Here is a 26,972-nt window from a genome sequence, read left to right as displayed (position 1 = left end):
GGTGTCTAGGAACCGGACACGTGTGCTTTGGGGACATCGAAGCCCCATCCCTCAAGCGGGGCCACTGGGAAAAACCTTGAGGGCAGGAGACCTGGCCTCAATGTCTCCGGCCATCCCAAAATGGGTAGCATCCTCAAACTCCCGTTTCTCAGGGACTGACTTAGTGGCCGGTGCAGCGGCAACGAAAGTCAGTCCACTGACCTAACGGACAGTGTGGGGGTGGGGGCGGGGCGAGAAGAGAGGGACTAGTCTCAAGCCCAGGTGGCGGAGGAACCCGGCAATGGAAACGCCGGGGGTGTGGCCTGCGCCTGACGGACAGCCTTCGGAGCTGATACTTCAAGGGGACCCTGAAGGAAGGCAAACGCAGCCAATGGACTCTCCCTGAGCATCCGGAGTCTTCCCCGCCAGCCAATGGGGCATGGAGGGAGGGGTGTGCTATGGTTTAGCTGCGCGTCTGCCTTTGCCAGCACTGCCGCCTCCTTCGCCTTCTCAGTCTTCGCCTCGTCCAGTTCACAGCTCCAAACTCGGGAGTGGATCGCGTGTAGGTTGTGTGCTTCGCCAAAGAGGGTAGGTCGGGGTAGGGGAAGTTCGTACAGCAGAGCTGCAGCCAGAACCCCGTGAGGCTTTTCTCAGTGGTCTTAGGATTCTGGATCCACGGACTGTGTGGCTGAGTGCAGTGCAGCTTCGGAAGGCGGAGATGAGCGAAGGCGGCTTCCGGAGCCTTCTACTGGCCCAGGACTAGCCTCTGAGGCTTGGGCGCCGTTCCCATTGCATGTTGGGTCTGAGGACTGGTCTGTACTTGCTCCTGGTATGGCGTGAGGCCTCAGGGCTGTAGCGAAGTGGGGAGGAGCTAGTGAGGAAGCCCGGTAGTGGCGTCTCGGGCATTTTCCTTTCTCTATGGGTTCTATGGGGGAGGGGCGCCCATTCCTCTTCTTCCTCGAGCTGGGCGGGATTGAGTGGTCCACAAGTTTGGGGGCGAGGTTCCGAATCCATGCTGGATCTTGCTCCACACACTCCTTCAGGCCTTATTAGGGTGCGATTTTAAGGCGTAAGGAGTCGGAAAGTCTTGGGTCCAGGAAAAACGCTTGGGACAACTGGGAGATTTCAACCCAACAGGATGTGAGCTGCTCCTACCTTTGAGTTGCTGTCTGGAGTGACTGGAGTAACGCCGGTGGGGCCATTCAGGAGGGAATCCCATTCTCTTGCTGACATCAAGGCAACGGCTGTCCTGCACCCCCGCCCCTTACCCTTAAGACGGCCGGGTGCCTCCCCCGTTCTGTAGTTTGAAGGAACAGATTCATCTCTAGTGGTTTTGTCGCCATAGACTTTTAAATCTGGTTTCCCGCCGCATTGGTGGGTGGGGGAGGGCCAAAGAGCACTGAACTCCTTTATTCTTTGTCCCTCTGCTTCTTCCCTCTGCAGGGTAGGAATTGTGCAACATCCAGATTGGCTGCAGATAAAGTGTTTTTCATCTTTTCTTTAATTTTAGGACCAGGAATCACCTTCAGGCCAATTTGGTGACGCCTTGGTAGAAATTAAGAAGGAAAACATACCCTTTGTGAGTAATTTTACCTTGCTTTTCTGTTTCATGCATTGAGTGCAATAGTACATTGTTGTTCTGTGTGACTTACATCTCTTTTATCTTGAAGTCAAAAGAGCTAATTGCTTGGGGGGACCCTGTTCCCAGAGTCACACTGGGCAAATTTCCAGCCAACATCATATCAGGAGATAGGTAGTCTAGTTATCACAGGTTCAGTATTCATGGTTTTGAGATGGAACATTCAATTAGTAGTGACTGCCTGATCCTTCTACTATGACATGAATGTGTTTTTTCCATTTTACCAGAAAGTAATCTGTTTGGTGTTTGTTTTGGCACAATAAAACACTCAGTTCTCTGTCAGCTATTCAGGTAGCAGTTTTAACACCAACCCCTGCTTGACTCAATTGTATTAGGAGGCTTAAAATGATGATTTTTTTTTTCTTTAATGATTCTACATTCATTGTCTGGGATTCATGCAACCCACAGCCCACAGGTTGCATGTGGCCCAGGATGGCTATGAATGCAGCCATCCAACACAAAATCGTAAATTTACTTAAAACCTTTTTTTTTTTGCTCATCGGTTTTTGTTAGTGTTTGTATATTTAATGTGTGGCCCAAGAAAACTTTTCTTCTTCCAGTATGGCCCAGAGATGCCAAAGGGTTGGATACCCCTGCAGTACTGTCTTTACTCTGCCTGTTTTGTCCTTTCGAGCTGATCAGACAGTTTCCTTTGGTTATCAAAAAGAAACTTGTGGTTGGTTTTCTCCTATTGTAGTATTCCTGCCTTCCCTTTGCGCTTGTTGCTCCTGGCCAAAGTTAGCTTTGCACTTACTCTGTCATGCTTCACAGTACACCTTTTTGGTTAAGACCCAGGACAGTGTGTCAGGATGTAGAGTGCTATGTCTAGCTTTTAGGATTGAATATTATTTATTCAGCAGGGTAATTTTCTTATAAAACCTGCAGGGGTGATCTTTCACATTCTCCAGTAGTTTGTGAAGATGATGGGATGTATGTATGATTGTAGAGCTCTGCTGGGCCACCTTAGCAAAAGGGAACAAGCAGGGACTGACATTGACAGGGCAAGTCGCTGACCCTGTTATAATCACTTAGAAAAGCCATTTTTCTCATCATAATGTGTTTAGGGTATTTCATCATGGTGTGGAACAAAGGATCAGGTTTTAGTGGCAGCCAGAGTAGGGTACACAACTGCTTTCTTTGGCAAGTGTAAACTAAGGGTCAATACTTGCACCTTTGTTGTGCACATTTACAAATGCACATCCTACTCAGTTGAATGTTTTTTTTTTAGTATGCACATTTTATAAATGAGTAAGTTATGTTTCTCTCCCCAGGATTGCTATGAAGATTGAAATGAGTATAAAAATTGGTAAAGCGCCTGGCCCATAAATTATGGGACACACACACATAGACAGTCAAACCCTTTATTCATCTTGTTTTGACAACAGAAAAAAATGTCAGCAGTTGGCACTTGCTTGGAACTTGTTGCCCTTGCTAGAACTTGTATGAGTCACAATGCTGTCCTGCAAGAGAAAATGCTTCATCACTCGTCGCTTGCTCGCCATTTGGTACCCCTCTCTCGAAATGAAACACAGGTGGTCATGTTGTTCTCACAGTAGCGCATGAACATTGCAGAACCCCTACATATTCATCATTACTGTTTTATACTTTTGTGCAATTTAAGGGCTAAACATGGGTCGCAAAAAGGCTAAGAGTGATACTACTAAGCCTAAAAGGCAGTTAATAAGAACCACAATCGAAAAGAAAAAAGAGATTGTAGCTAAGTATGAGAGTGGTATAGGTGTGACTGATATTGCTCTTATGTTCAAGATGCCAAGAACAACAATTTCAACGATAGTGAGAAATAAGGAAGCCATAAAAGCAGCAAGTGTTGCTAAAGGTGTAAAGTCTGTGAGTAAGCAACGTTCACAGACATTGGAAGAAGTTGAAAAAATGCTTTACATCTGGATTAATGAAAAAGAGTTAGCGGGTGACAGCATTTCTGAGGCAATAATTTGTGAGAAAGCGAGGCAATTGCATGCTGATCTGTTAAAAGACAAGCCTGGAACAAGTGGTGAGAGCACTGAAGTGTTCAAAGCCAGTCATGGATGGTTTGATAAATTTAAAAAGAGAACTGGTATTCATAGTGTGGTAAAGCATGGAGAAGTCAATGATGGAGATGTCGAAGAGTTAGTGGAGGAGCAGAGAACAGAGCTCAGCACTGAGGAACTGCAGGAACTTCAAAAGGAACAGCTACAGATAGTGGCTGAGGAAATTTCTGCAGGTGGTAAAGAGGAAAGGGAGGAAGCATCAATTGCATTGATTAAAGAAATGTGTGGTAAATGGGTTGAAGTTCAAAACTTTGTGGAAACGTATCACCCAGACAAAGCTCTAGCAAGCCGAAATGTGGACCTGATTAATGAACAGACAATGTCACACTTTAGAAACATTTTGAAACATAGACAGAAACAAGTTTCTCTTGATAGGTTGTTAGTTGATCTCCCTAAATCTGAGTCTCCAGCAGTGTTCAGTGAAGCCAAGAGACAGAAAACAGAAGAAACCCCTGAGAAATCTGAAATTATCTTGGAAGAGGAGTCCACTCCCTCTACCTCACCACCACCCCGTTATGTCAGGAACTCCTCTCAGTACAGGTAAAGTTAAATTTTATATAATTAATTGCTTTTTTTATCCATATCTGTTTAGTTTTAAAGTTTTATATTACAAACACCCTCGTTACTTAATATTAGCCCAGTAAAATGTGAAAGTTCTGGAGAATGCTCATGATTTATTTCTAATTACGTTATTTCATATGGGAAAAATTCATTCATCATTCGTCACATTGCCTCTGTATATTGTTAATGATAGCTATAATTATTATCCTCTTTTTTTGTTTGTCTTCCTTAGATTTATCTGTCAAGCCTTTTACTGAGTTTTCCATATCTGCTAAAATTCCTGGAAGGTCTTTTTTATATGAGAAATGTTCATTTTTTATGCTCTTTTGCTCGTTAGTGGGGAACCTCTTGAATGTTTATCTTTAGGTCTTTCTTTTTTCATGGTTCCTAATTCCACAGGGAAGAGTAATTTTGAGTAAGAAGTCTTTCAGGAAAGAGTTTGCTACCTGGAAAATAGAAGTTTGGATGCAAGTCTCTGGGATTAGTGGTATTGAAGCATTTAACCTTGCTTGATGAACCCCAAAAAAGATCTTGCATGCTATCCTCTCCAGGGAATAAAAGTCTAAAACCTGTGCCAGAGTGGGGAAAGACCTGTCAACGTGAACTTTGAGGAAGAAAAGGGATCGAGGATTTCCCGGACTTCTTAGTTTAGCCACCCACCCCTATTCCAAGAGTATCTGAAGCCCTTTGTGGATTCTGCAGCCCAAATCATAGTGATTCCCAGCTTTTCCATCACTGTTTCAAAGTTTGGCTTTTGAGTTGGCTGAGTTAGTTAGGTGCTCTACCGCTTATAAAATTTTGTTGCTTTTTTCTCTTTTTTCCTGTGTGTTGTTTATGGAGACTGTAGAAGGGTCTGAAGTTACTTGTGTGTGATCAATCAACTTAATCTCTATCAATAAAAACCTCAGTCATATGATCCCCATTTACAGTTTAGAAGATGAAAACTTATTTGGATGAAGTAATTTGCTCATTGGCACATGGCTAGTTAGATAAATTGTGGTGTTTTCTCTCTCTTTTTTTAAAGATTGATTGATTGATTGATTTATAGAGGGAAGGAGAGAGGGAGAGAAATATCAATGCATGGTTGCCTCTCGTGCATCCCCTGCTGGGAACTGGCCTGCAACCCAGGCATGTGCCTTGACTGGGAATCGAGCCACGATCCTTTAATTCACAGGCCCGCACTCAATCCACTGAGCTACATTAGCTAGGGCTGTTTTTTCTCTTTTTGAATAATATTATAGAAATAATAAAAATTGCCCTGGTTGAGTGGCTTAGTTGGTTAGAGGGTTGTCTAGTGCACTGAAGGGTTGCCAGTTCTATTCCCAGTCAGGGTACCAGAGATAATTTGAAGGGGAAAAAAAGAAATAATATAAACTTTTCTATAGTCTTGTGTTTTGGATTTAAGGAAGTGTTTGATTTTGAAGTTAAATGCACACTGGCTTTTCAAGATTTTATTATTTTTAGAGAGATGGGAATGGAGTGGCAGGGGGAGAGAGGAACATCGATATGTGAAAGAAACATTGATCGGTTGCTGCTTGCATGCACCCAGCCACAGCCCAGGCATGTTGCCTGACCCAAAATCAAACCAGCAACCTTTCTATTTTCAGGATGATGCCCAACCCACTGAGCCACATTAGTCTTGTCTGTTTTGCATTTATAAAAAGGACTAAAAGAGAGTTTATGTATAACAGTTCCTATATTTCATAACTCAGTTGGGGGTAAATTACTGTATCTCGCCTTTGAAAATCAACCACATAATAAGTTACTGAAGGAGTGTTAACCCTGATCTTAATTTTTTTGTTTATTTTATATTCCGTTTATACTGGTCCCTTAGATTCATTATTTCTACATCTTTGAAATAGAGGATTTGGGTGTGTGTGGTTTTTTTTAAGATTTTTATTTATTTTTAAAGATTTTATTTATTTATTTACTTTTAGCGACAGGAAGGGAGGGAGAAAGAGAGTGAGAGAAACATCAGTGTGTGAGAGATACATCTACCGATTGCATCTCACATGACCCCAACTAGGGACCTGGCCCACAACCCAGGCATGTGCCTTAACTGGAAATTAAAATGGCAACCCTTTGGTTTGCAGGCCAGCATGCAATCCATTGAGCCACACCAGCTGGGGTGATTTTATTTATTTTTATTTTTAGAGAGAGGGAAACGGAGGGAGAAAGAGGGAAAGAAACATAAATGTGTGGTTGCCTCTCATATGCCCACTACAGGGGACCTGGCCTACAACCCAGGTATGTGCCCTGACTGGGAATATAACTAGTGACCTTTTGCTTTGTGGACCAATGCCCAAGCAACTGAGGCACAATGGTTAGGCTTGAAATAGACTTTGTTGAATGTTGATTTTGTTTTAATGAACTTGCTTATTGTGATAAAAGATAAGTGACTTTTAAAAATTGTTATATACATTAATTGCATTTAACATAGTGGCTGTGAAATAGATTCTGGAGTCAAATTTCTTAGATTTCAATTGACTCTATCCTTTCCAATAATGGGGACGTGGGCAGACACAGATTCTTTACCTTTTGAGTCTTAGTTTCCTAATGGGAAGAGTGGGAAAAAGAATAGTTCCTACCTCTTGTGAGCATTCACTGAATGAACATATTATTGACATAGTACCTATTAGGAATAAATGTCACCTGTTATGTGACTATAACTATCATCAGTTAAATTACTTGTAGAAAATTTTATAATAGAACTATTACTTAGAATATTTCAGTATGAGGTATTTCCAATGGAATGAGGATTGCCAAATGAAGTTTTTTAAAAACATTGGATACCCATACAATTCCTGCCTCCTACACTCTCAAGTTTCTAGCTAAGAAAATTGAGGCAAGCGTGAATAAACTTAACAGCTTCCCACCTGTCGTTTCTATGTACTTAACATGCATTCCAGTTATGCATGCCTTTCTCCCTCTGGCCTTTTTGAGATAGGAGTGATTCCTATTCAAGATCAGTTTAACTACCATCTGTGCATGTATCCTTATCTCTCACTTGCAAGAGCCTGGTGGAGCCTCTTTTTATTGATTATTCACTTCTCCAGATTCTTCAGCTGTATCCTTCTGTTAGGTCCTTTTTTTTTTTCATACTCAAGTGCATAGTAGGTTCAAAGAAGTGTTTATTGAATATAACAGAGTGGTGAAGAATTTGTGGCCCACAATTAAAGCTCTGAGTTTAAGCCCCATCTGGGCTTACCCAGAATAATTCAGTTAGCTTCTCTTTCCTGATCTGTGAAATGAATTAAATTATATCTATGTCATGGTGTTGTTTTTAGAACCTTACAAAGAAAATGTAGCATCATCTCTGACAATTCCTGGACAAGACAAAAATGATTTGGTGGGGAAGGACAGGGTTGCAGCTGGCAGAACAGTGCCTCTTTGCAGCTGCAGCCCTACCTTGAGCCCAGTGGCAGCAATGGCCCCCCTCAGGAGACCACTAAATTACCTCTTCATGCAGCCTCGCCAGGGAAACCTGTGGACAGAGCTGCACTCACCCAATGCATATTCCTCTATTATATGCTGGCTTTGGCAAAACTGCCAGAGATATTTTCAACAAAGGATTTGGTTTTCGGATGGTGAAACTGGATGTGAAAACAGTCATTCGGTGACATGGAATTCTCAACATCTGGCTCATCTAATACAGACACTGGTAAAATTACTGGGACTTTGGAGACCAAATATAAATAGTGTGAGTATGGAACACACAGAGAAATGGAACACTGACATCACTCCGGGAACAGAAATTGCCATCGAAGACCAGATTTGTCAAGGTTTGAAATTGACATTTGAAATCACATTTTCACCAAACACAGGAAAGAAAAATGGTAAATCAAGTCTTCTTACAAGAGGAAATGTATAATTCCTGGTTGCAATGTTGACTTTGTTTTTGCTGGACTTACAGTCCATTTTTAGCTGTCTTTGGTTATGAGGGCTAGCTTGCCAGATACTAGATGACCTTGGAGAGTGCCAGATCAAAGCTGACAAGAAATGACTTTGCAGTGGGCTATAGGACTGGGGACTTACAGCTATGCACTAATGTCAGTGATGGGACAGAATTTCGAGGCTCAATTTATCAGTAAGTATGTGAAGATCTTGACACTTCACTAAACATTCCTTGGACATTAGGTGCCAGTGGCACTTGCTTCGGCATTGCAGCTATCATTTGGGTCTCCCCACTTCCATTTCTTCAAAAATCAACAACTCACCTTGGCTGGTGTAGCTCAGTTGATTGAGTGTGGGCTTGCAAACCAAGGGGTTTCCCAGTCAGCGCACAAGCCTGGGTTGTGGGCCAGGTCCCCATTTGGGGTCATGTGAGAGGCAACCACACACTGATGTTTCTCTCCCTCTCTTCCTCCCTCCCTTTCCCTCTCTAAAAATAAATAAAATATTTTTTTAAAAAAATCAACAACTCTAATTTAATTGGAGTGGGCTAAACTCAGACTCTCAGGCCTGGTGTGATGCTTACACTTCTGTGGTAGATGAGAAGAGCGTTATAATGCTAGAGGCCACAAACTTGGGCTTGCCCTGGAGTTGGAGGCTTAATTCAGCTGAAGCAAAGCTCTGAGAATGGATCAACACACCACCACCAACAACAACTATTAAAAAAGGAAAACAAAAGGGGGGGGGAAGCTCTGCAAATGGATATCAGAAGATTTGGTCTTAATATATTTCCACTGTGACCATCAGGCTTTTTTTCTGTCTAAGAAGGCTATCAAAACAAAGGATGAGCTAAATAAGAGGTGTATTTCAAATAGTTAGACAGTTACTTACTGGTTTCTAGTTGAATTGGTTATTTACTTAATGGTGCAGCTTTTGTGCAGGTTCTTATACATTATTTAAATGTATTTGTTAAACACACTGCCCACCAATAATGAAATAGACCTTTGTGATAACTGTGCAGTTGTATGCATGTTTGTTTTTATGTTCTTTTTAACATTGAATATTGCCATTGAATAAAATGGATTAGTGGATTTAAGATGAGTTTAAAAATTTTTTTGTTAAGTAGCAACCATTAGAATCACTTTTGGTAGCCTAAAACATGACAAATTGTGAGTAAAACAAGTATACATTCAAAATGATTTGGGCCCTGGCTAGTGTGGCTCAGTGGATTGAGCACCAACCTGCAAAACCAAATAGTCACTGGTTCAATTCCCAGTCACATGCCTGGGTTGCAGGCCAGGTCCCTGGTGTGGGGTGTACAAGGGGCAACCATACATTGATAATTCTCTCCCTCCCTTTCTATCTTCTCTCTCTATAAATAAATAAATAAAATCTTTTTAGAAAATGATTTGGAAAGATTTAATCACATAGTTATGTTGGAAGTAGAGAATTTGAAAACAATGACAAAACACTGGAACTAGAAATTGGACAGTAACGATAATTTATTAGATAGACGTATAGGTAGTATATTGATTATATTTGGGCTCTGCGTTATTGATAGCTAGGTAAGTTATTTTGTTTTCTATTTTAAAGGAAGACAGGCATATTTTTTTCTATAAAAGGTGAGTTAAGTTGAATACAGCAGTTTCTCAAGTAATGTTTTATTACACTGTTGATGAAATGTTACAGGGACTTATATCAATTAGCCTATGGTAAGATTGGTTTCCTTAAATATTTTGCATAAAGTCACAGAAGATATTGATGTTAAGTGAGGACTATCCTGTTAGTTGAGTAAATTTTTTTAAGGACTACCAAAAATTGAATAATTAATTTTCATCAAACTCTGAAGAAATAAAGCATAGTATGGTTAATGGGAGAGGAAAAACTGAATGGGTATCTTAAAAGTTTGATCAGCCTGGCTGGTGCGGCTCAGTGGGTTGAGTGCCAGCCTGTGAGCTGAAAGGTTGCTGGTTCAATTTCCAGTCAGGGCACATGTCTGGGTTGCAGGCTAGGTACCCAGTTGGAGGCAGCCAATGGATGTATCTCTCACACATTCATGTTTCTCTGCCTCTCTTTCTCCCTTTCCCTTTCTATAAAAGTAAATTTTAAAATCTTTTTAAAAAGGTGAAAAATCACATGAAGAATAGAATTTAAAATTTCTTCTGTGTTCTTATAATAATCATAATATACTATAACTTTTTTTTCTTTTCTTTGTCTCTTTTAGGTTCTTTGGCTTGAACACAGGTTCAGCAGGAGAATTAGACTTCAGAGAACAGACACCTGTGTTTATAGGGAGTAAAGCCATGACAACTAGTCTCATGGAAGTAGGAAATTCATTTGATGACCCAACTAGTAGTTTAGTTAATAGATCTAGAAACTCAGCAGTGGAAGATGATGATGATGATGATGATGTTGTGTTTATTGAATCTGTACAACCTCCTTCCACTTCTTCAGCAATAGCTGATCAAAGAAATGTTATATTTGCTTCATCAAGAAATGAAAAGCTACAAGGAAATTATTCCATAATTCTTTCTTCCTTGAGAGATTTGGCTTCTCAGAAGGGAACTATGAGTGAGACCATTGTTATTGATGATGAAGAGGACATAGAAACAAATGGAGAGGAAAAGAAAACTTCCAGTTTTATTGGATGGGGACTTCCAGAAACTAAAAACAGAACCAAAGATGTGGATTTCTCCACTTCCAGTCTTTCAAGAAGAAAGGTAAATTCAGGAATGGGTAATAGTGTTATCAGTGCAGAATTGACTCTGAAATTCAAATTGCTAATTTTACAACCTTAGATAAAGGTGTAAGCTCTGTGAATGCTGGGCGAGATAAGAACTTAATGAGTACACATGTAACATCACTATAGAATACCAACTTGGGAGATGTCGCTAAAGGACTTCAGTCAAGTAACTTTGGTTAATGTACAAACATACACCCCATCTTTAACTTCACAGACCAAGACTGGAGTAGGACCTTTTAATCCTGGTAGAATGAATGTGGCAGGAGACGAATTTCAGAATGGAGGATTTGCAACTCATCATAGTCCTGGTAAGCCATAAGTGATTTACCTCAAGTCAATAAACTTTGGGCTTTAGTACCCATATCATTTTATTTATGTTTTATGTGTGGATATTGTCTTTCTCTTGACTTTCAGGTTAATATAGAATATTTTAGTTAATAAAGCTGTGTGGTCTACTTGTTCTCTGAATTTTCAGGAATTACTGTATTTTACCCATTGTGGTTTACATCTAAAGTGTTTTAATTTAAAAATCTCCATAACCACTACCACTACCCTTGTTTACTAATATCTATTTTAATGTAAAAACCACCCCCCCAAAGCCCCCACCCCTTAAGGCTTCCTTTTTTATCCTTTTTTGGAAAATGAATAAAAACTTCGCACTCTGGGAGGGAAAAAAATTAAATAAAAACCATCTAATACTCCTGTCTGGTGTGGCTCAGCAGATTGAGTGCCGGCCTGTGAACCAAAGGGTTGTTGGTTCATTTCCCATTTGGGGCACATGCCTGTCTTGCAGACCAGGTCCCCACTTGGGGGTACACAGGAGGCTATCACACATTGATGTTTCCATTACTTTCTCTATCCCTTCCCCCTTTCGTGAATAAATAAACAAAATCTTTTTAAAAAGTCATCCAATAAAAAGGGTTGAAGTGAAACAGAATATAAAGTTAATATTACTTGATTGAATGTTGTTTAATTTGTAATTATGTAACTTGAAATTTCAAATTTTTGCTTTACCAGTGTTGACTGTTGGACTACTTGTCTCTGGTTTTCATTTTTAAATCAGCATTTTATTACTTAATTTTAAGTTTCTTGCCTTTAATTCAGAGACCTATGTTTTAAAAAGCCTTGTTCTGATAAGATTAAGGTATAATGGCCCTGGCTGCTGTAGCTCAGTGAATTGAGCGCAGGCCTGCAAACCAGAGGATCACGATTTGATTCCCAGTCAGGGCACATGCCTGGGTTGCAGGCTAGTTCCCAGAAGGGGGCTCATGAGAGGCAACCATACATTGATATTTCTCTCCCTCTCTCCTTCCCTTTCCCTCTAAAGATAAATAAATAAATATATTTTTTAAAAGATTAAGATACAATGAAAGTTATTTGTCACTTAGCAAATCGTTTTTGTGACTTTTTCATGACACATATGTGATTTGGGGAGAAATTTTTTGTATTTAAGACGAGAGTGTTGGTATTGGGTTTGGGCCTTTTTAGTGCTTTTTAGCTATTGACCAACTTAGACTTTTGGGAGAGGACTGGAAAGTAACTTAAACTACTTATTGTAACCTAGCTACTTACCACTTTAATGTCATACTAGTAGTTTTTTTCTTTTTTTCCAAATTAATCTTTTTCTCTGGTTATGCAAATACTACATGGTTATTATAGAATATTTGTAAGAAATCATAATACCTGTCATCTTACCCCACTAACAAGAAAGTAAGCACTGTAGACATTTTGGTTTCTTTGCTTTTAGTCTTTACTTCTGTGGTTGTAGAAAATATAATTCAGAGCATATGACATAGGTTTATATTCTGTTGATTTGTTTAGGCTAAATTTTAGTGTGTTATGTCATTTTAAAATAGAAGTTTCAGGACTATAAAATATTCCTTTGTGTCTGAGATACCTGTTCCTCTACTTTATTTCAGCATTTATATGGTTTCCCGTTTTTTACTGCTGATTTTTGGGGGTTTTGTTTCTGTTTTTGGATTTTTTTTTGGTTTTGCTTTGTTTTTTTGTTTTTTGTTTTTTTGGACATGGCATCAAAAACATTCTTACAATGAAGAATTTTAAACTATATACATAATGAAATTTTCATACTCTGTGAAACTCCAGGTGGTTAGCTTCAGAACTGTATTGACCAGCTGGTGTTTGAATAACAATCATAAGTGAAGATGATATTGTTTTTCTTTTCTGCAAGTGCATGATAGTGGACAAAACTACTCAGCAGTTTTACCTACCATTGGTTTTTCACCATTGGTGCAAATACCAACACAGTGAACAAAGCAGATAATTTTAGTATTATTATGGAAATATATTGGCCTCCCAGATTCTCTGTTTAGTTCTTTTTCTAACACAATATTTAGTAGAAGTGGTTGTCTTGATCTTGGATTTGATGTGTACAGGGAGAAGCACTTGACATTTCATTGTTATGTGTATTATTAGCTCCTCTCAAATATAACTAGCTCTTTATCTGTATATTTTATTTAGTAGCTTGTTATTTGAGGTAGTTTCTAGTTTTTTAATTGTAAACAGGGTTCACAAGAATATTTGAAACTTGGCACACTTTTTTTCTTTTCCTGGTAGGAAGCTATGTTTTTAGTTTGTTTTTTTTTAAATATATTTTATTGATTATGCCATTACAGTTGTCCTATTTCCCCCCTTCATTCCCCTCCACCCTGCACACCCCCTCTCCCACCATTCCTCCCCCTTTAGTTTATGTCCATGTGTCTCAGGTTCTTTAGATTCTATATTTCCCATACTATTCTTGCTCTCCCCCCTATTTTCTACCTAGCGTCTCTGCTACTTATTCTCTGTACCTTCTCCCCCCTTCTCCTCCTCCCACTCCCCTGTTGCTAACCCTCCATGTGATCTCCATTTCTATGGTTCCACTCCTGATCTAGCAGTCCTCTTAGTTTGCTTTTGTTTTAGGTGTGGTTGTTAATACCTGTGAGTTTGTTGTCCTTTCACTGTTCATATTTTTCATCTTCTTTTTCTTGGATAAGTCCCTTTAGCATTTCATAAAATAAGGGCTTGGTGATGATGAACTCCTTGTATTTGACCTTATCTGAGAAGCACTTTATCTGCCCTTCCATTCTAAATGAAAGCTTTGCTGGATAGAGCAGTCTTGGATGTAGATCTTCGGATTTCATGACTTGGAATACATCTTTCCAGCCCCTTCTTGCCTGTAAGGTCTCTTTTGAGAAATCCTCTGACAGTCTGATGGGAACTCCTTTGTAGGTGACTGTCCCCTTATCTCTTGCTGCTTCTAGGATTCTCTCCTTCATTTTAATCTTGGCTAATGTAATGATGATGTGCCTTGGTGTGTTCCTTCATGGGTCCAACTTCTTTGGGACTGTCTGAGCTTCCTGGGTTTCCTGGAAGTCTATTTACTTTACCAGACTGGGGAAGTTCTCCTTTATTATTTGTTCAAATAAGTTTCCCACTTGTGGCTGTTCCTCTTCCCCTTCTGGTATCCCTATAATTCAGATGTTGGAACATTTAAAGATGTCCTGGAGGTTCCTAAGCCTCTCCTCATTTTGTTGAATTCTTGTTTCTTCATACTTTTCTGTTTGGTCATTTTTTTCTTCCTTCTGGTCCATTCCCTTGATTTGAGTCCCAGTTTCCTTTCCATCACTATTGGTTTCCTGTGCATTTCCCTTCATTTCAATTAGTTTAGCCTTCATTTATTCCTCTAATTTGTGACTAAAATCAACCAATTTTGTGAGCATCCTGATCACCAGCGTTTTGAACTGTGCCTCTGAGAGGTTGGCTATTTCTTGGTCGCTTAGAGTTATTGGCTCTGGGGCTTTGAGTTGTCTTGAGCCATAAGGTTTTGGTCTGTTCGCGCCTATTAGGTATGAGGGGCAAAGCCCTAGGTGTTCACCAGGGAGAGGCAACTCAGCTGCTGGGTTGTGATGCTGTATGGGGGGCCGGGGTCAAAGGGGCAATGGCAGTCCCCTCTGCTGCTTCTTGCCACTGGGGCCTGCACGTACCATCTCACTGCTCACTCCTTCACCTGGTTTATCTGTGCTTGAATATGTGACTGTGGTCAGCCAGCTGCCTTGTGCCCTCACTGGATCCACCCATTGCCACCCCATGCCTTGGATCTGCCAGCTGCTGCCTGGGCACCTGGGTCGGTCTGACCGAGTTTTCCTGTGCGACCCCACTCTGACCCAGTTCCGCCAGCACTGGCTTTGCCCCTCTTACCTGTCTGGCTGAACAGTTAGTTGTTGTTGGACTTCCATATAGTTCAATTTTCTGTGTTTTGGTTGCGTTTTTATTACTAAAACTTTGTTGTCTTTAAACTTGGTTGCGCCAGGAGGCACAGTGTTTCTACCTATGCCTCCATCTTGGCTGGAAGGCAGGACACTTTTTTTCTTGAGAAAAGTTTCTGTAGGTAGAATTGCTAAGTCAAAATGTCAACATTTTAAAAATTTTTGATGGTTAATTTCCCCCACCAAAGAATTGTATTACTTTCCGTACAACATAAGAATTTTTGTTTCCATAAGCTTTCCTGGGGTAGGAATGGCATTTAATGTTTGCTAAACTGATCACTAAACTGTGGTATCTTGATTAATTTATATATCATTGAACTTGTAAAAATATATTTGCAAACGTTTTATGAATTTGTTCACTCATGTTTGTTGTCAGTTTACTATTATGTACACCTTTTGTTTATTGATTAAGAGCTGAGCCCAATAAACAATATCGCAAAAATTCAGGATCTCTAAATTGAAAGATATGTTAAAAGTAACTGAACATGTTGAAGACTTAAAATCATGTCCATTGAAAATCATTTTTTGGATATATTTATATTTATTTCTTAGATTGTTTTTCTTTTTTATTTGTAATTATTTCTTAAATTTTAGATGTGTTTGTATAAGCACAAACTTCATCTTATGTACATTGGTTAATAGAGAGAGAGGAAGGGAGATAAAGAGCGAAACATTGACATAAGAGAAATATTTATCTGTTGTCTCCTATACATGCTGATAGGTTAAAACCAGAAGTCTTACCATGTATTTCTGTTATGTTTCAGTGTCCCCATTTTTCACCTGGACTGAATTAAAGTTACATGTTTAATGTTGATGTGGATAAATAAGATGCTTATCAATTTTGAAGCATAGCATAAGTTGATAATTCCAAAAAGAAGCCTGGCCCTGGCTGATGTAGCTCAGTGGATTGACCGTGGGCTGGTAACCAAAGTGTCACCGGTTCGATTCCCAGTCAGGGCACATGCCTGGGTTGCAGGCCAGGTCTTCAGTAGGGGGCATGTGAGAGGCAACCACACATTGATATTTCTATCCCTGTCTTTCTCCCTCTCTTCCCCTCTCTTTAAAAATAAATAAACATTTTTAAAGAAATACATAATAGAAGATGGATTGGTTATTTAGAGGGATGAATATATAGAAGGATGTGATAAAGCAAAAAGTAAAATAGTGTAGAGGGAGGGTAAACAGTGTCAAATACAGGTTGACACAAAGAGACTAGACTTTGGGTTGTGAGTACACATGCAATATACAGATGTATTATAAACTTGTATGCCTGAAACATATATAATGTTAATAACCAATGTTACCCTCAGAAAATTTAATTGGAAAAATTGTAAAATACATTAGAATCTACTTGGTGAGCATATGGGAAGGAGTTCACTGTAAACTTCTTTCAGCTTCTGTATGTTCTTTGAATTTTTCATAATAAAGTATTAGAGGGGAATGCTGTTATAAAAATGGGTATCATATACCACACTCTGGTTATCTTTGTATTTGCATATTTGTTTAATTTTGTAATGCATTGATACTTTGTCCTGAGAGAAGGAAAAATGGCTAATATTTTTTGCAAGTGCTCTAGTACCAAACATAAGGCTTTACTTTAACACAGACACAGTTTAATACACTACCTGCACAACGTAGTAAGCTCAGGACATACCTTTTAAATCTGGCAATACTGACTTGAGAGATGTCTGCCACATAGCATAATTCCAGGCTCACCATTTATATCCTTAGCACAGTAGAGTATCAAATGGTTAGAATACAAAGTGAATAGTTCCCCTGGGGTTGGATAACAAGGCTTTCTGGCCTTAACCACTTGCTTCTATGGCTGCTTCACTATTCTCTTAGACTTGTACAAAATGAAATGTTAAATATGAAAAATTTTATATTTAAACATTTTAAATATAAAAAATTTCTGATGTGAATTTTGAATTGTTTCATGACATTTTTTTCTGTTTTATTTTTAAGATTCTTGGATTTCCCAGTCAGCATCATTTCCGCGTAATCAGAAACAGCCAAGGGTGGATTCTTTAGCACCAGTGGCCTCGTTTCCTAAACAGATTTGCCAGCCTTCAGCCCAGCAGCAACTTATTAAACCAGTTAAAATCACCTGTGCACACTGCAAAAATCCTTTACAGAAAGGACAGACAGCTTATCAACGGAAAGGATCGGCTAACCTCTTTTGTTCTACCATCTGCCTTTCCTCCTTCTCTCATAAGCGTACTCCAAAGACACGCAATGTAACGTGTAAAAAGTAAGCTATGCTTTCCAGCATGCTCCATGTGTTTGATGATGACAGGGTAATATGTGTTCTGAATGTAACTGGAGAGCTGCATAAATTCGTGGGTAGAAGTGTCTACAAGTTTATTGAGCTTGAGTTATCTTAAGAGTTTGTCAGAGCTCTGGGCTCGTTTGTGCTGTCCTTACTCTTGACAGGAAAATGGAGTGTAGATATGGAAATAAATGGACCCACTCCCCACCACTGACTCTACCTCAAACCCTCTCCCATCTTCTACCTCAGTTCTGCCTAGTTGCTACCACCCTTTTTAATTGCTGCTAAAAATCATCAGAGTCAGCAAGGTTATTCTGATGCAAAATATTTTTTACCTCCAAATCTCTTCCCACTTTATTTAGAAACTCTTAGTGATGCAACCAGTGGATTTTGCTAAATCCAAAAATTATACTTGATTCCTAGTGATTAGATTATGAGAAAATGAAGAATGTCCTTTAATTGTTTTATATTTGAAAATAAAATACAACATTCTTAAATTGTGCTTATCCCTGTTTCAGAGATGCACCTGCAAAAAGGGCTAATGTTCCTCAAGTGCAGACAAGCCAGCCCTTCCGGGATTTCTGTAGTGCACACTGTGTGTCTCCCTACGAAGAAAACCAGAGTCTCAGAAAAAGAATTCTGAACAAGTCAAGATGTACAATCTGTAGTAAACTAACAGAGGTCTGAATTCTTATCTTATTTAGGTTATTGTCTAGGATAACTTTAACTCTTCAAGTGCTATTTTATGCTGTGCCATCTACATACATAATCCACATGTCCTGAATCTGGACAGTGAAGTTAAAGGAAGGAATAAGGATATGTGAGAACTATGTTATAAACAAATGTCCTATTTGTATAGTATGAAAAATATACATCTGTTTTTATGGAGTTGTTTGTATTTGTCCACAGAGCAATAGTTATATGGTGAATTTTCTTACAAGAAACACTAAATAAAAATGTATTATTCAGGACATGGAGTAAGCAACCAGTCCTGGTGCAAGAACATAGAACGTGTGGACTGGAAGTATAATGATAACTTTGCATTCCTTAAATGGCATTTCCATCCTTCTAGTTGCTAAAAGAAGAAATATGCATGTAGGCTTTCCTCACTTAACACAGTCCTTAGTAACTGAGTTTGGTGTTGGTTGTCCCAGAGCCATGCAAGTCCAGGACACAATTTTATCTCAGTTACCACAGAGATGAGCAAAGCAAGAAGCAGTCTTATATATATAGACACCGTCTGAATATGAAATAATGATCCCATTAGTCCCTTCCACAAATTTTCTAGGGCAGTGAAGCTTATAATACTAAGAATTACAAATCCATTTGTTTTAAACAGGTGGTATCAACATTTTCTAAGCCTCTTTGATTTTTAGAATGCTTAAGTGTCTTTGGGGAAATTATTACTGATTTTACTGCTTTTTGTTTTGTGAATGATTTTACAAAGAAATCAAAGATGAAAGTGAAAGACTGGGGAAATGGTCTTTTTATTCTTTTCCTTGAATATTTTTTCCTCTGAGATATTCTTTGTTCCTATTGAAGAAACTACTTATCTCATTGCTTACTTTGCTAATGTGGCTCGTTTATTTGATAAGTTCTCATTTTTCTTTTAGATTCGCCATGAAGTCAGCGTTAATAATGTGACACATAAACTATGCAGTAACCACTGCTTTAATAAGTACAGGTTGGCTAATGGTCTGATAATGAATTGCTGTGAACAGTGTGGAGAGTACCTGCCCACTAGAGAATCTGGAAACAGTGTTCGGGTGGTTGATGGCCAGCAGATGAGATTCTGCTGCCAAAGTTGTGCTAATGAATATAAACAGGTAATTCTTTTAATAAGTTTTAGATGATCAGATATACAATAGTTTTCTACCTGTTAGCTTACCTTATGCAGATTGATCTTAGAATCTCATTTAGTCTCACTTTTTGTCAGTCAGCCATTGAGCTGTCCCGTGTCAAGTGAGTATTGAAATAGATTGTTCTAAGCAAGCTTGTTTTTTTTTTTAAGAGTTTATTGATTTATTTTAAAGAGGGGAAAGGAGGTAGAGAGGGAAAGAAACATTGATTGGTTGCTTCTCACCATGCCCCAAACATGGACCTGGCCCACAACACAGGCATGTGCCTGACTGAGAATTAAACCAGTGACCTTTCAGTTTACAGGATGACATGCAACCAACTTGGATTAGAAAACTAAGAAATCAACCCACTGGGGGAGGGTTTAGAAAAAGAATGATGGTCTCTGCTGTCTCTTCTGTCTGGGAGAAAGCTGTGTCTACCTCTTACCCTGATGCCAAACAATTCAATTTCTCCTTGTATGTCTTTGATACCTTTCAACCTGCTTCCACCGTGCTGGAGCTCAGAGGGAGTGAATGCAAGTAAGTCTGTATGTGGACTTGCCTGAGACTCCAATTTCTGTCTTCCACAGCCTCAATCCCTGCTGGATTTACAGCCAGAAATTACGGGGATTTATATTCCTGGTACTGGAACCCTCTGCAGGGGACCCTAGTGGCAGGTTGGGATCCCCCTTGCTCTGCTGCTAGGATATCTCTCCTGATATTTTCACTGCACATAGGTGTGGGACCAGCCCGTTCCACGTCTCTGCCTCTCCTACCAGTCTTGATGTGGTTTCTGCTTTAATTCAGTAGTTGATTTCTTCTTTAATTCCATAGTTGTAGGACTTCCATTAAGCTTAATTTCTGAGGGTTTAGCTGTAATTTTGAGGTGGTTGTTCAGTGTGGAAAGGCATATTTACCTACGCCACTGTCTTTACCAGAAGTCTTCAGGCATTTTTTAAATTGGGTTGCTTTTGTATTACTGACTTACAGAAATTCTTTATATGTTCTGGATGCATATCTTTTATGAAATAAATGTATTGAGCCCTTCTGAGGGTGGCTCAGTGGTTTGAGCAGTGACCTATGAACTGAGAGATTGCCAGTTTGATTTCCAGTCAGAGCACATGCCAGCATTGTGGGCCAGGTCCCCACTGGAGGCAGATGAGAGGCAACTGATCACATCGATGTTTCTGCCCCTCTCTTTCTCCCTCTCTTCCCTTCTCCTTAAAAAATAAATAAAATCAATTTATTGGGAAGATGTTCTTGTGGGCAGCGTTACATCTTTTCATTTTCTTAATGTTTATGAAGAGTCCAAATTTTTAATTTTGACAAACTGCAATTTACTATTTCCCTCTCTGATTAATACTTTTTGTGTCTTATTTTAAGGAATCTATGCCTACCAAGGTTATGAAGATGCTTACCTTTACTTTCATCTAGAAGCATTGTAGTTTTAGCTTTTATGTTTAGGTCTGTGGTCTATCTCAAGTTAATTTTGTGTATGTAATAAAGTAAAGGTTAAAAAGTTACCATTTTTCTGCCCTGCCTAGTGTGGTGTGGCTCAGTGGCTCAAGTTCCAGCCTGTGAACCAAAGGGTCCCAGGTTCAATTTTCTTTCTTTTCTTTTTTTTAAGATTTTATTTACTTATCTTTAGTGGGGAAGGGAAGGAGAGGAGAGAAACACCAATGTATGGTTGCCTCTCATGAGTCCCCCACTGGGAACTGGCCCAGGGAACTGGCCTGTAACCTGGGCATGTGCCCCGACTGGGAATCGAACCGAGATTGTGTGGTTTGCAGGCCCGTGCTCAATCCACTGAGCCACACCAGCCAGGGCCCAGGTTCAATTTTCAATCAGGACACATTCCTGGGTTGCTGGCCAGATCCCCAGTAGGGGGTGCGCAAGAGGCAACCACACGTTGATTCTCTCCCTCTCTCCCCTTCTCTAAAAAATAAATTTAATTTTTAAAATAAAAATAAAATCTTTTTTTAATTTTTTAAAAAAATGTTAAGGAAAAACTGAAATTTTAGTCATGAAATGAGTGGACTTAATCTTGACCTTACCCAGTGGTCTAATCAAGGGTGATTTGTCCCCGTGGGAATATTTGGCAATGTCTTAAACATTTTTAAATTGATTCTAGAGAAGGGAAGGGAAAAGGGGGAGAAACATTGAATGGTTGCCTCTTGCACATACCCTGACTGAGAATTGAGCCAGCAACCTTTTGGTTTGAGCCACACCAGCCAGGACATCTTAAACATTTTTTACTACAACTGTGGGGTTGCTCATGCTACAACCGTGGGGTAGATGGGGCCAGGGATTCTGTTAAACATCTTGTAATGCCAGGACAGTCCCCACAACAGAATTAACTGGCCCAAGTCATCAGTAGTGCGACCATTGAAGTCTTGTGACCAAAGGATAAGTAGGTGTAGGAAGGTGAGTGTGCAGTAATAAGCATAGTTTAAGAAGAAGATCTAAATTCCTGTCATCCTCATTGAGGATTCAACTGATGATACCTAAAACTAGGAGGAAAAACTAGTAGATAGATATGCAGACATGTTACTTTGATATTTGGAAATAAACACCCAGGAATCAGTTAAATGTTTTCAAAGTGGCTAACTTTTGGGAAGGGGGAAAGGAGGAAAAGGAGACTATTTGTTGTTTAACTAGTTGATGCTTTTTACTAAACATATACTCAATTTTGATTACGTAAATAAAACTGTACAATATGAAGTTCAGAGAAAACATCTTAGCCATAATCATAGCTAGATTTGACCTCACATTGGAAACCTTAATTAGTGCATGATATAAACATTTGATTATATGTGTGCCTCATCCCCCCAAAATAAGTTATAAGTCCCCTGAGGCAGGATCTATATGTGATTGAATTCAGAAGTCTCAGCATAACCAGCTTTATATGTGAGATGACTAAGCCATCTCCCTGGGACACTTGAGAGTGAAATGGTCTTCTGTTAAATGTAGTTCTCTCCATCTTGGTATCTTTCTTTCCATTGATTTTCCCCACTATTATTTTTAGAGGATTTAATTAATTGGTGCCTATCACCTGTCTTTTATTTGGCTTCAGTTTTCATCTAGATCATTAGTAAAAATATTCATTTGACAGAATAATGTAGTATAGCACAGAAGTAATTTTGAACTCGATTTTCAAGGAATCTCAGATGTGTGCCCCTGGAGAGAGAACCTGAATGACATGGATGGGGAAAGACATTTTGACCTTCAGCCTAGAGTATACAGCACAAAATTCATGAACCTGTACCAATGAGTAGCTAAATTAGCCACCTTTATATTTTTTTATCATCAGTCTTTCTCTATTAGACCTTATTAAGTAATTGTCACCTAATTACGAGTATCCTTATGTGAGGAGTATATGCCAGTAAGGACAGCTAACATAAGTTTACTGTGGTGCCAGATACAGCTTTTCATGTATTTTCACATTTAGTCATCTTAAGTTTTCCCTAGTTGAGTGCAGTTAATGCCCTCATTTTAGTGAGAGGAAACTAAAGCTTAGACAATTAAGTAACTGGCTTGCCCAAGATTATCTAGCTGGGAAGTGGCCCACCCATTGAGGATTATAACATGAGAAACTCAGGAAGGAAAGAGGTAAGACCAGACCTTGGCTTGGGTTGTGTAAAAATAACACTTCAGTCCCTGGTTTTCTGTGAAGGAGCTCCATCCTGCAGAGTCCTCCTAGCCGCTGCAGATGAGAATAAATCTACTAAGACCTGATCTGCTTGGGGAGGAAAGGTACCCAGCCTCCCAAAGGAGAAGGGCCTTCAGCCTCTTTCTCAGTGGGCTTTTATTGGGTTTAGTTTGCATAGGAATACAGGGCTTATATGTAAAGCTCATTAGCCATTGTCAGGCAGTAATGGTCAAGGAATAGATAACATTCAAAGAACTATAAGGGCTTATTCTGAGTCTGGGTCAGATAAATAGAATGAAGCCAAAGGGCCATAAAAACTTTGGGAAACAACTCACTTTATGCTTAACATTTAAATTGAGGGCATTCTTAGCAAAACAGGTTTCACAGGATTTTATGCATTCCTTCTTAGGCCTGATCCATCCTGCCTTCAAACTGCCTGTTTCAGCATAGGGCTGCACTGTCCTCCTGCATTGTTTTAGGCTTAAGTCAGGTGGGGGAAGTAAGACAGCCAAGAGATAGGGGACACTTACAGATAGAATGAAGATTTAGGCTATAACGAAGCTGAGGAGTGAGGGTCTTTTGTCTCTCCTCCACAAGCCCCTAAACCCTTCCCTGATGGCCCCTATGCAACTGCCTGACTGTTCCTCCCTTGAGCAATCTTACCCATCATTGACTATCCAGCCATCCTCCAGGGGCCAAGCAGGGTGAAATAAAAGGGCAGAGGCTGAGCTGCAGGAGAGGATAAGTTTTGCCTCTTTACTGGCTTATGCCCTTAAGGCATTTTTACTCAGCCTTAGCCAAGGAGGGTTACTGCTTTTGAAACCAGACAGGGCGGTTCCCAACAGTTTTCTGTTTCTTTTTCTGTGTGTTCTTTTAGTATAGTCTTCTCTACTTCCACAGTTTCAGTTAATATATATTGATGACTTCAAAAAATATCTGAAGAGCACATTTCTAAATTTTCAGGCCATTTGTAATCTTCATTTGAATGTTTCACACATACCTCGAACTTCATCTAAAACTGAAACTCTAAACCTGCTTTCCTTATATGTTTCCCTTGTTAGTAAATGATTCCATCATCCAGTCACATGCCTGAGCTGGGGTGGAGATGATGGGATCGCTATGAGAAGTATTCTGTATCTATGATCCTCTTTGGTCAGAAGTTCTTTGAGATCATGCCAAGGAGTCATCTGCTTTGAGCATATTAGGATCATTCTCTGCATCTCCCTCCCATTCAGCCTCCAAAGTCACTTGGCTATCAAGTAATCCACATTCTACTTCAAAAATGTCTCTGAAATCTACCCTATCTCTACTATCATCCCAGACATAGCCTCCATCCTCTTGCCAGCGTAACCCCAGCTTCCTGACTGTCCCTGTACAGTTTGGTCTTTCTTACAGTTGGATATACATATTATAATCAAGAGTGTTCTTTATATATAAAGTACAGATTTGGTCATGTCACTTCTTTTTTTAATACTTCCCTGGTACCCTACATTGCTTTCAAAATTAAATCAAGATAATGCTCTTCAGGTGGTTGTTTTATTTTGAGAATATGTTTATGAAAGTTGGGAACACTGGAACAAGGAAGGGCTTAGGACAGAAGAAGCAACAGGAGAGAGCATGGGCAGGGTTGCTGTTAGCTCGTTTCTGAGCTAACATAAAGTCCGAGGAAAGGGTATCTTGGAGACAGGTACAGGGGATTAGCCCTGGTTGCGTTGCAGCTCCCCTTTGCTTCTCTTATAATTTCAGATGGGATTTCTTATAGTTCAGGAGATGCATGCCTGTGAGAGAGGAGGGAGAAAGGCAAAGCACAGGTGTGTTCCTGGAGGGAGAGTGTGCCAGCTCTTTGTTTCTTAAGCTCCATTGTATATGTTGTTCAAGTTGTGTTATATACAGCTACCAAGCTGCCAGTCACATTGTATACATCTTTGTTCTCTTTGTCTTTATTTCGTATTTTTATTTTATCAACTCCAAAATAGATAATGTAATCATTTTATTAAATAGAATCATATAATATGTGGTACATTGTGACTGGTTTTCATATATCATTCTGTTGACACGGTCCATCTATGTTATAGATATATCTTTGCTACTCTTTTTATTCTCAATATTCCATAGTATGCATAATACCACATTTTAATGTATCCACCATAATGGATTTTTTACTTGTTTCTACTTTTTTGGCTATCGTGAATAATACTGCTGGAAACATTTTATGCACATCTTTGTGTGGACATATGTTTTCATTTGTCATTGCTGGGTCATATGGTAACTCTGACTTGTGAGGAATTTCATAACTTTTCTGAGCAGATACACCATTTTAAATTTGCACCATCACCTTAGGAAGATTCCTGTTTTTCTATATCTTTGCCAATACCAGTCTTGATATCATAGCCATCCTAGAGGATATGAAGTGGAAGGCGTTCGTTTTGATTTGTATTTCTGTCATGACTAATGATGAACATCTTTTCATTGCTTACTAGGCATTTTTACACATACTAATTTTTTTTAGTGTTACCATTTTTAAGATAAAATTCTAATTTCTTTCTTTCTAGATGCTAGAAACAAAATCAAAAAAATTGGCCATATCAGAAAACAGAAAAAGGAACACCGTTAGAGAAGAAAATGAAAGAAAATTAGATGGGTCATTTAATATACTTTTGGAAAAAGTAAAGGGAATACCAGAAAGAAAGGAAAAGACTTCAGAGTCACAGGTATCAGCAGAGTGCAGCACAGATGCATCACTAACCAGACAGGATGTGAATTTACCTGCTTCTGTGTCCACTGTAGCTGATACATTTCAAGCGCAACTGGAAGAGAGAAAATCAGAAGATTCCACCCGACCATTTGTGCTTTCTACAGATCCAGGCACATGGCCCCGAGTTTTGAATATTAAACAACGGAATATTCTTGTTGAAAATGATCCACCTCAAGTAAGAAATTTTAACTTTCCAAAAGACAATACAGGAAGGAAGTTTTCAGAAACTTACTATACACGAATTCTTCCAAATGGCGAAAAAACCACCAGATCCTGGTTACTTTATTCAACCTCAAAAGATTCTGTGTTTTGTCTATATTGCAAACTTTTTGGAGAAGGAAAAAATCAACTGAGGAATGAGAATGGGTGCAGAGATTGGCAGCATTTATCACATATTCTTAGCAAACATGAAGAAAGTGAAATGCACATCAACAACAGTGTTAAGTATTCAAAATTAAAATGTGATTTGAAAAAAAACCAAACTGTTGAAGCTGCAAATCACAGAGTACATGAGAATGAGAACAGTGAGGGTGTACTGTTGCTGTACACATGATATACCTGACAGGATCTTACATTCAACTCAGGATATCTGTACCTAACAGTCTAGTACCATTGTGTTGTGAGGCTCCTACACAGAGTAACTCAAGTGTTCGATAGCAATAAGCATAATAGCAAATAAATAGTAAAGAATGTTTCTTTCCAAATTCTAAAACTAGTTCGTTCAATAGTGATTGATGCAGGTTTCAATAAAGGAGTTGTTAATTTTTTCAGGCATTCAATTAACACCTTTTTAAAATGGCATTTGATAGGTTTGGTTAATTTTCTGTTCTGATTCCCTTGAAAGAGGGAGAAAAAGATTTCAATTTTTCAATACCATTTTGAACAAAATACTTGTGTGAACAAGTGTTTTCATCATTATTGTTAAAATAAAAGTATTCAGCCCTGACCTGAGTGGCTCAGTTGGTTGTGTGTCATCCTGCAAAGCAAAGGGTCCTCAGTTTGATTCCTGGTCAGGGCACATGTCTGGGTGTGTACAAGAGGCAGCTAATAATTTAAAACATCCAGAAGCCACTTAAAAACAGAATGGTATATGAAACTGCAGCTCTTTACTGTTAAACCAAATACTTGTGGTTTATTTCTTTTATTTGAGCAAAATAGCATCATTTGTTAAATAAAATTTTAAGGTGGTTAATTTGCATTTTATTGGCTCTGTTTTAATTGGTAAAGGTTATAGCTTTTATTGTTAAGTGAGAACTATAAACATAAAGTGTATACCTATTTTTATGTTGGTACAAATACAAGAAATATGAAAATAAAAATATATTAAGTTAA

General features: G+C 39.1%; 1 protein-coding gene and 1 pseudogene across 4 annotated transcripts; both read left to right on the top strand.

Moving 5' to 3' along the window:
* Nucleotides 1-441: 441 nt before the first annotated feature.
* ZMYM5 (zinc finger MYM-type containing 5) lies at nucleotides 442-26,972 on the top strand. Of its 4 annotated transcripts, none has more exons than XM_037037101.1 (9): nucleotides 442-567; nucleotides 1,490-1,558; nucleotides 2,890-4,206; nucleotides 10,343-10,838; nucleotides 11,076-11,169; nucleotides 17,095-17,380; nucleotides 17,917-18,079; nucleotides 19,012-19,224; nucleotides 25,438-26,972. In XM_037037101.1, the coding sequence occupies exons 3-9, from the start codon at nucleotides 3,248-3,250 to the stop codon at nucleotides 26,191-26,193; spliced, it is 2,967 nt and encodes a 988-aa protein (XP_036892996.1). In that variant the 5' UTR covers nucleotides 442-567; nucleotides 1,490-1,558; nucleotides 2,890-3,247; the 3' UTR covers nucleotides 26,194-26,972. The 4 variants fall into 4 exon arrangements, with proteins under 4 accessions (XP_036892996.1, XP_036892997.1, XP_036892999.1 ...); XM_037037102.1 differs by having other exon boundaries at nucleotides 566-617; XM_037037104.1 differs by lacking the exon at nucleotides 442-567 and adding an exon at nucleotides 632-791.
* On the top strand, nucleotides 6,564-9,274 carry LOC118980426 (voltage-dependent anion-selective channel protein 2-like; annotated as a pseudogene).

Source organism: Sturnira hondurensis, unplaced genomic scaffold (genome assembly GCF_014824575.4).
Source record: "Sturnira hondurensis isolate 20B ecotype Veracruz unplaced genomic scaffold, ASM1482457v3 Scaffold0022910, whole genome shotgun sequence".
Taxonomy (NCBI): Eukaryota; Metazoa; Chordata; class Mammalia; order Chiroptera; family Phyllostomidae; genus Sturnira; species Sturnira hondurensis.
This window is presented reverse-complemented; position numbering and strand designations above follow the sequence as displayed.

Bases quoted from the DNA above. Each gene is read 5' to 3' on its own strand.
- ZMYM5 (XM_037037101.1), top strand. From the start codon at position 3,248: ATGGGTCGCAAAAAGGCTAAGAGTGATACTACTAAGCCTAAAAGGCAG. The intron at 10,839-11,075 runs GTAAATTCAGGA...TTAACTTCACAG, and splicing joins CCAGTCTTTCAAGAAGAAAG to ACCAAGACTGGAGTAGGACC. The intron at 19,225-25,437 runs GTAATTCTTTTA...CTTTCTTTCTAG, and splicing joins GTGCTAATGAATATAAACAG to ATGCTAGAAACAAAATCAAA.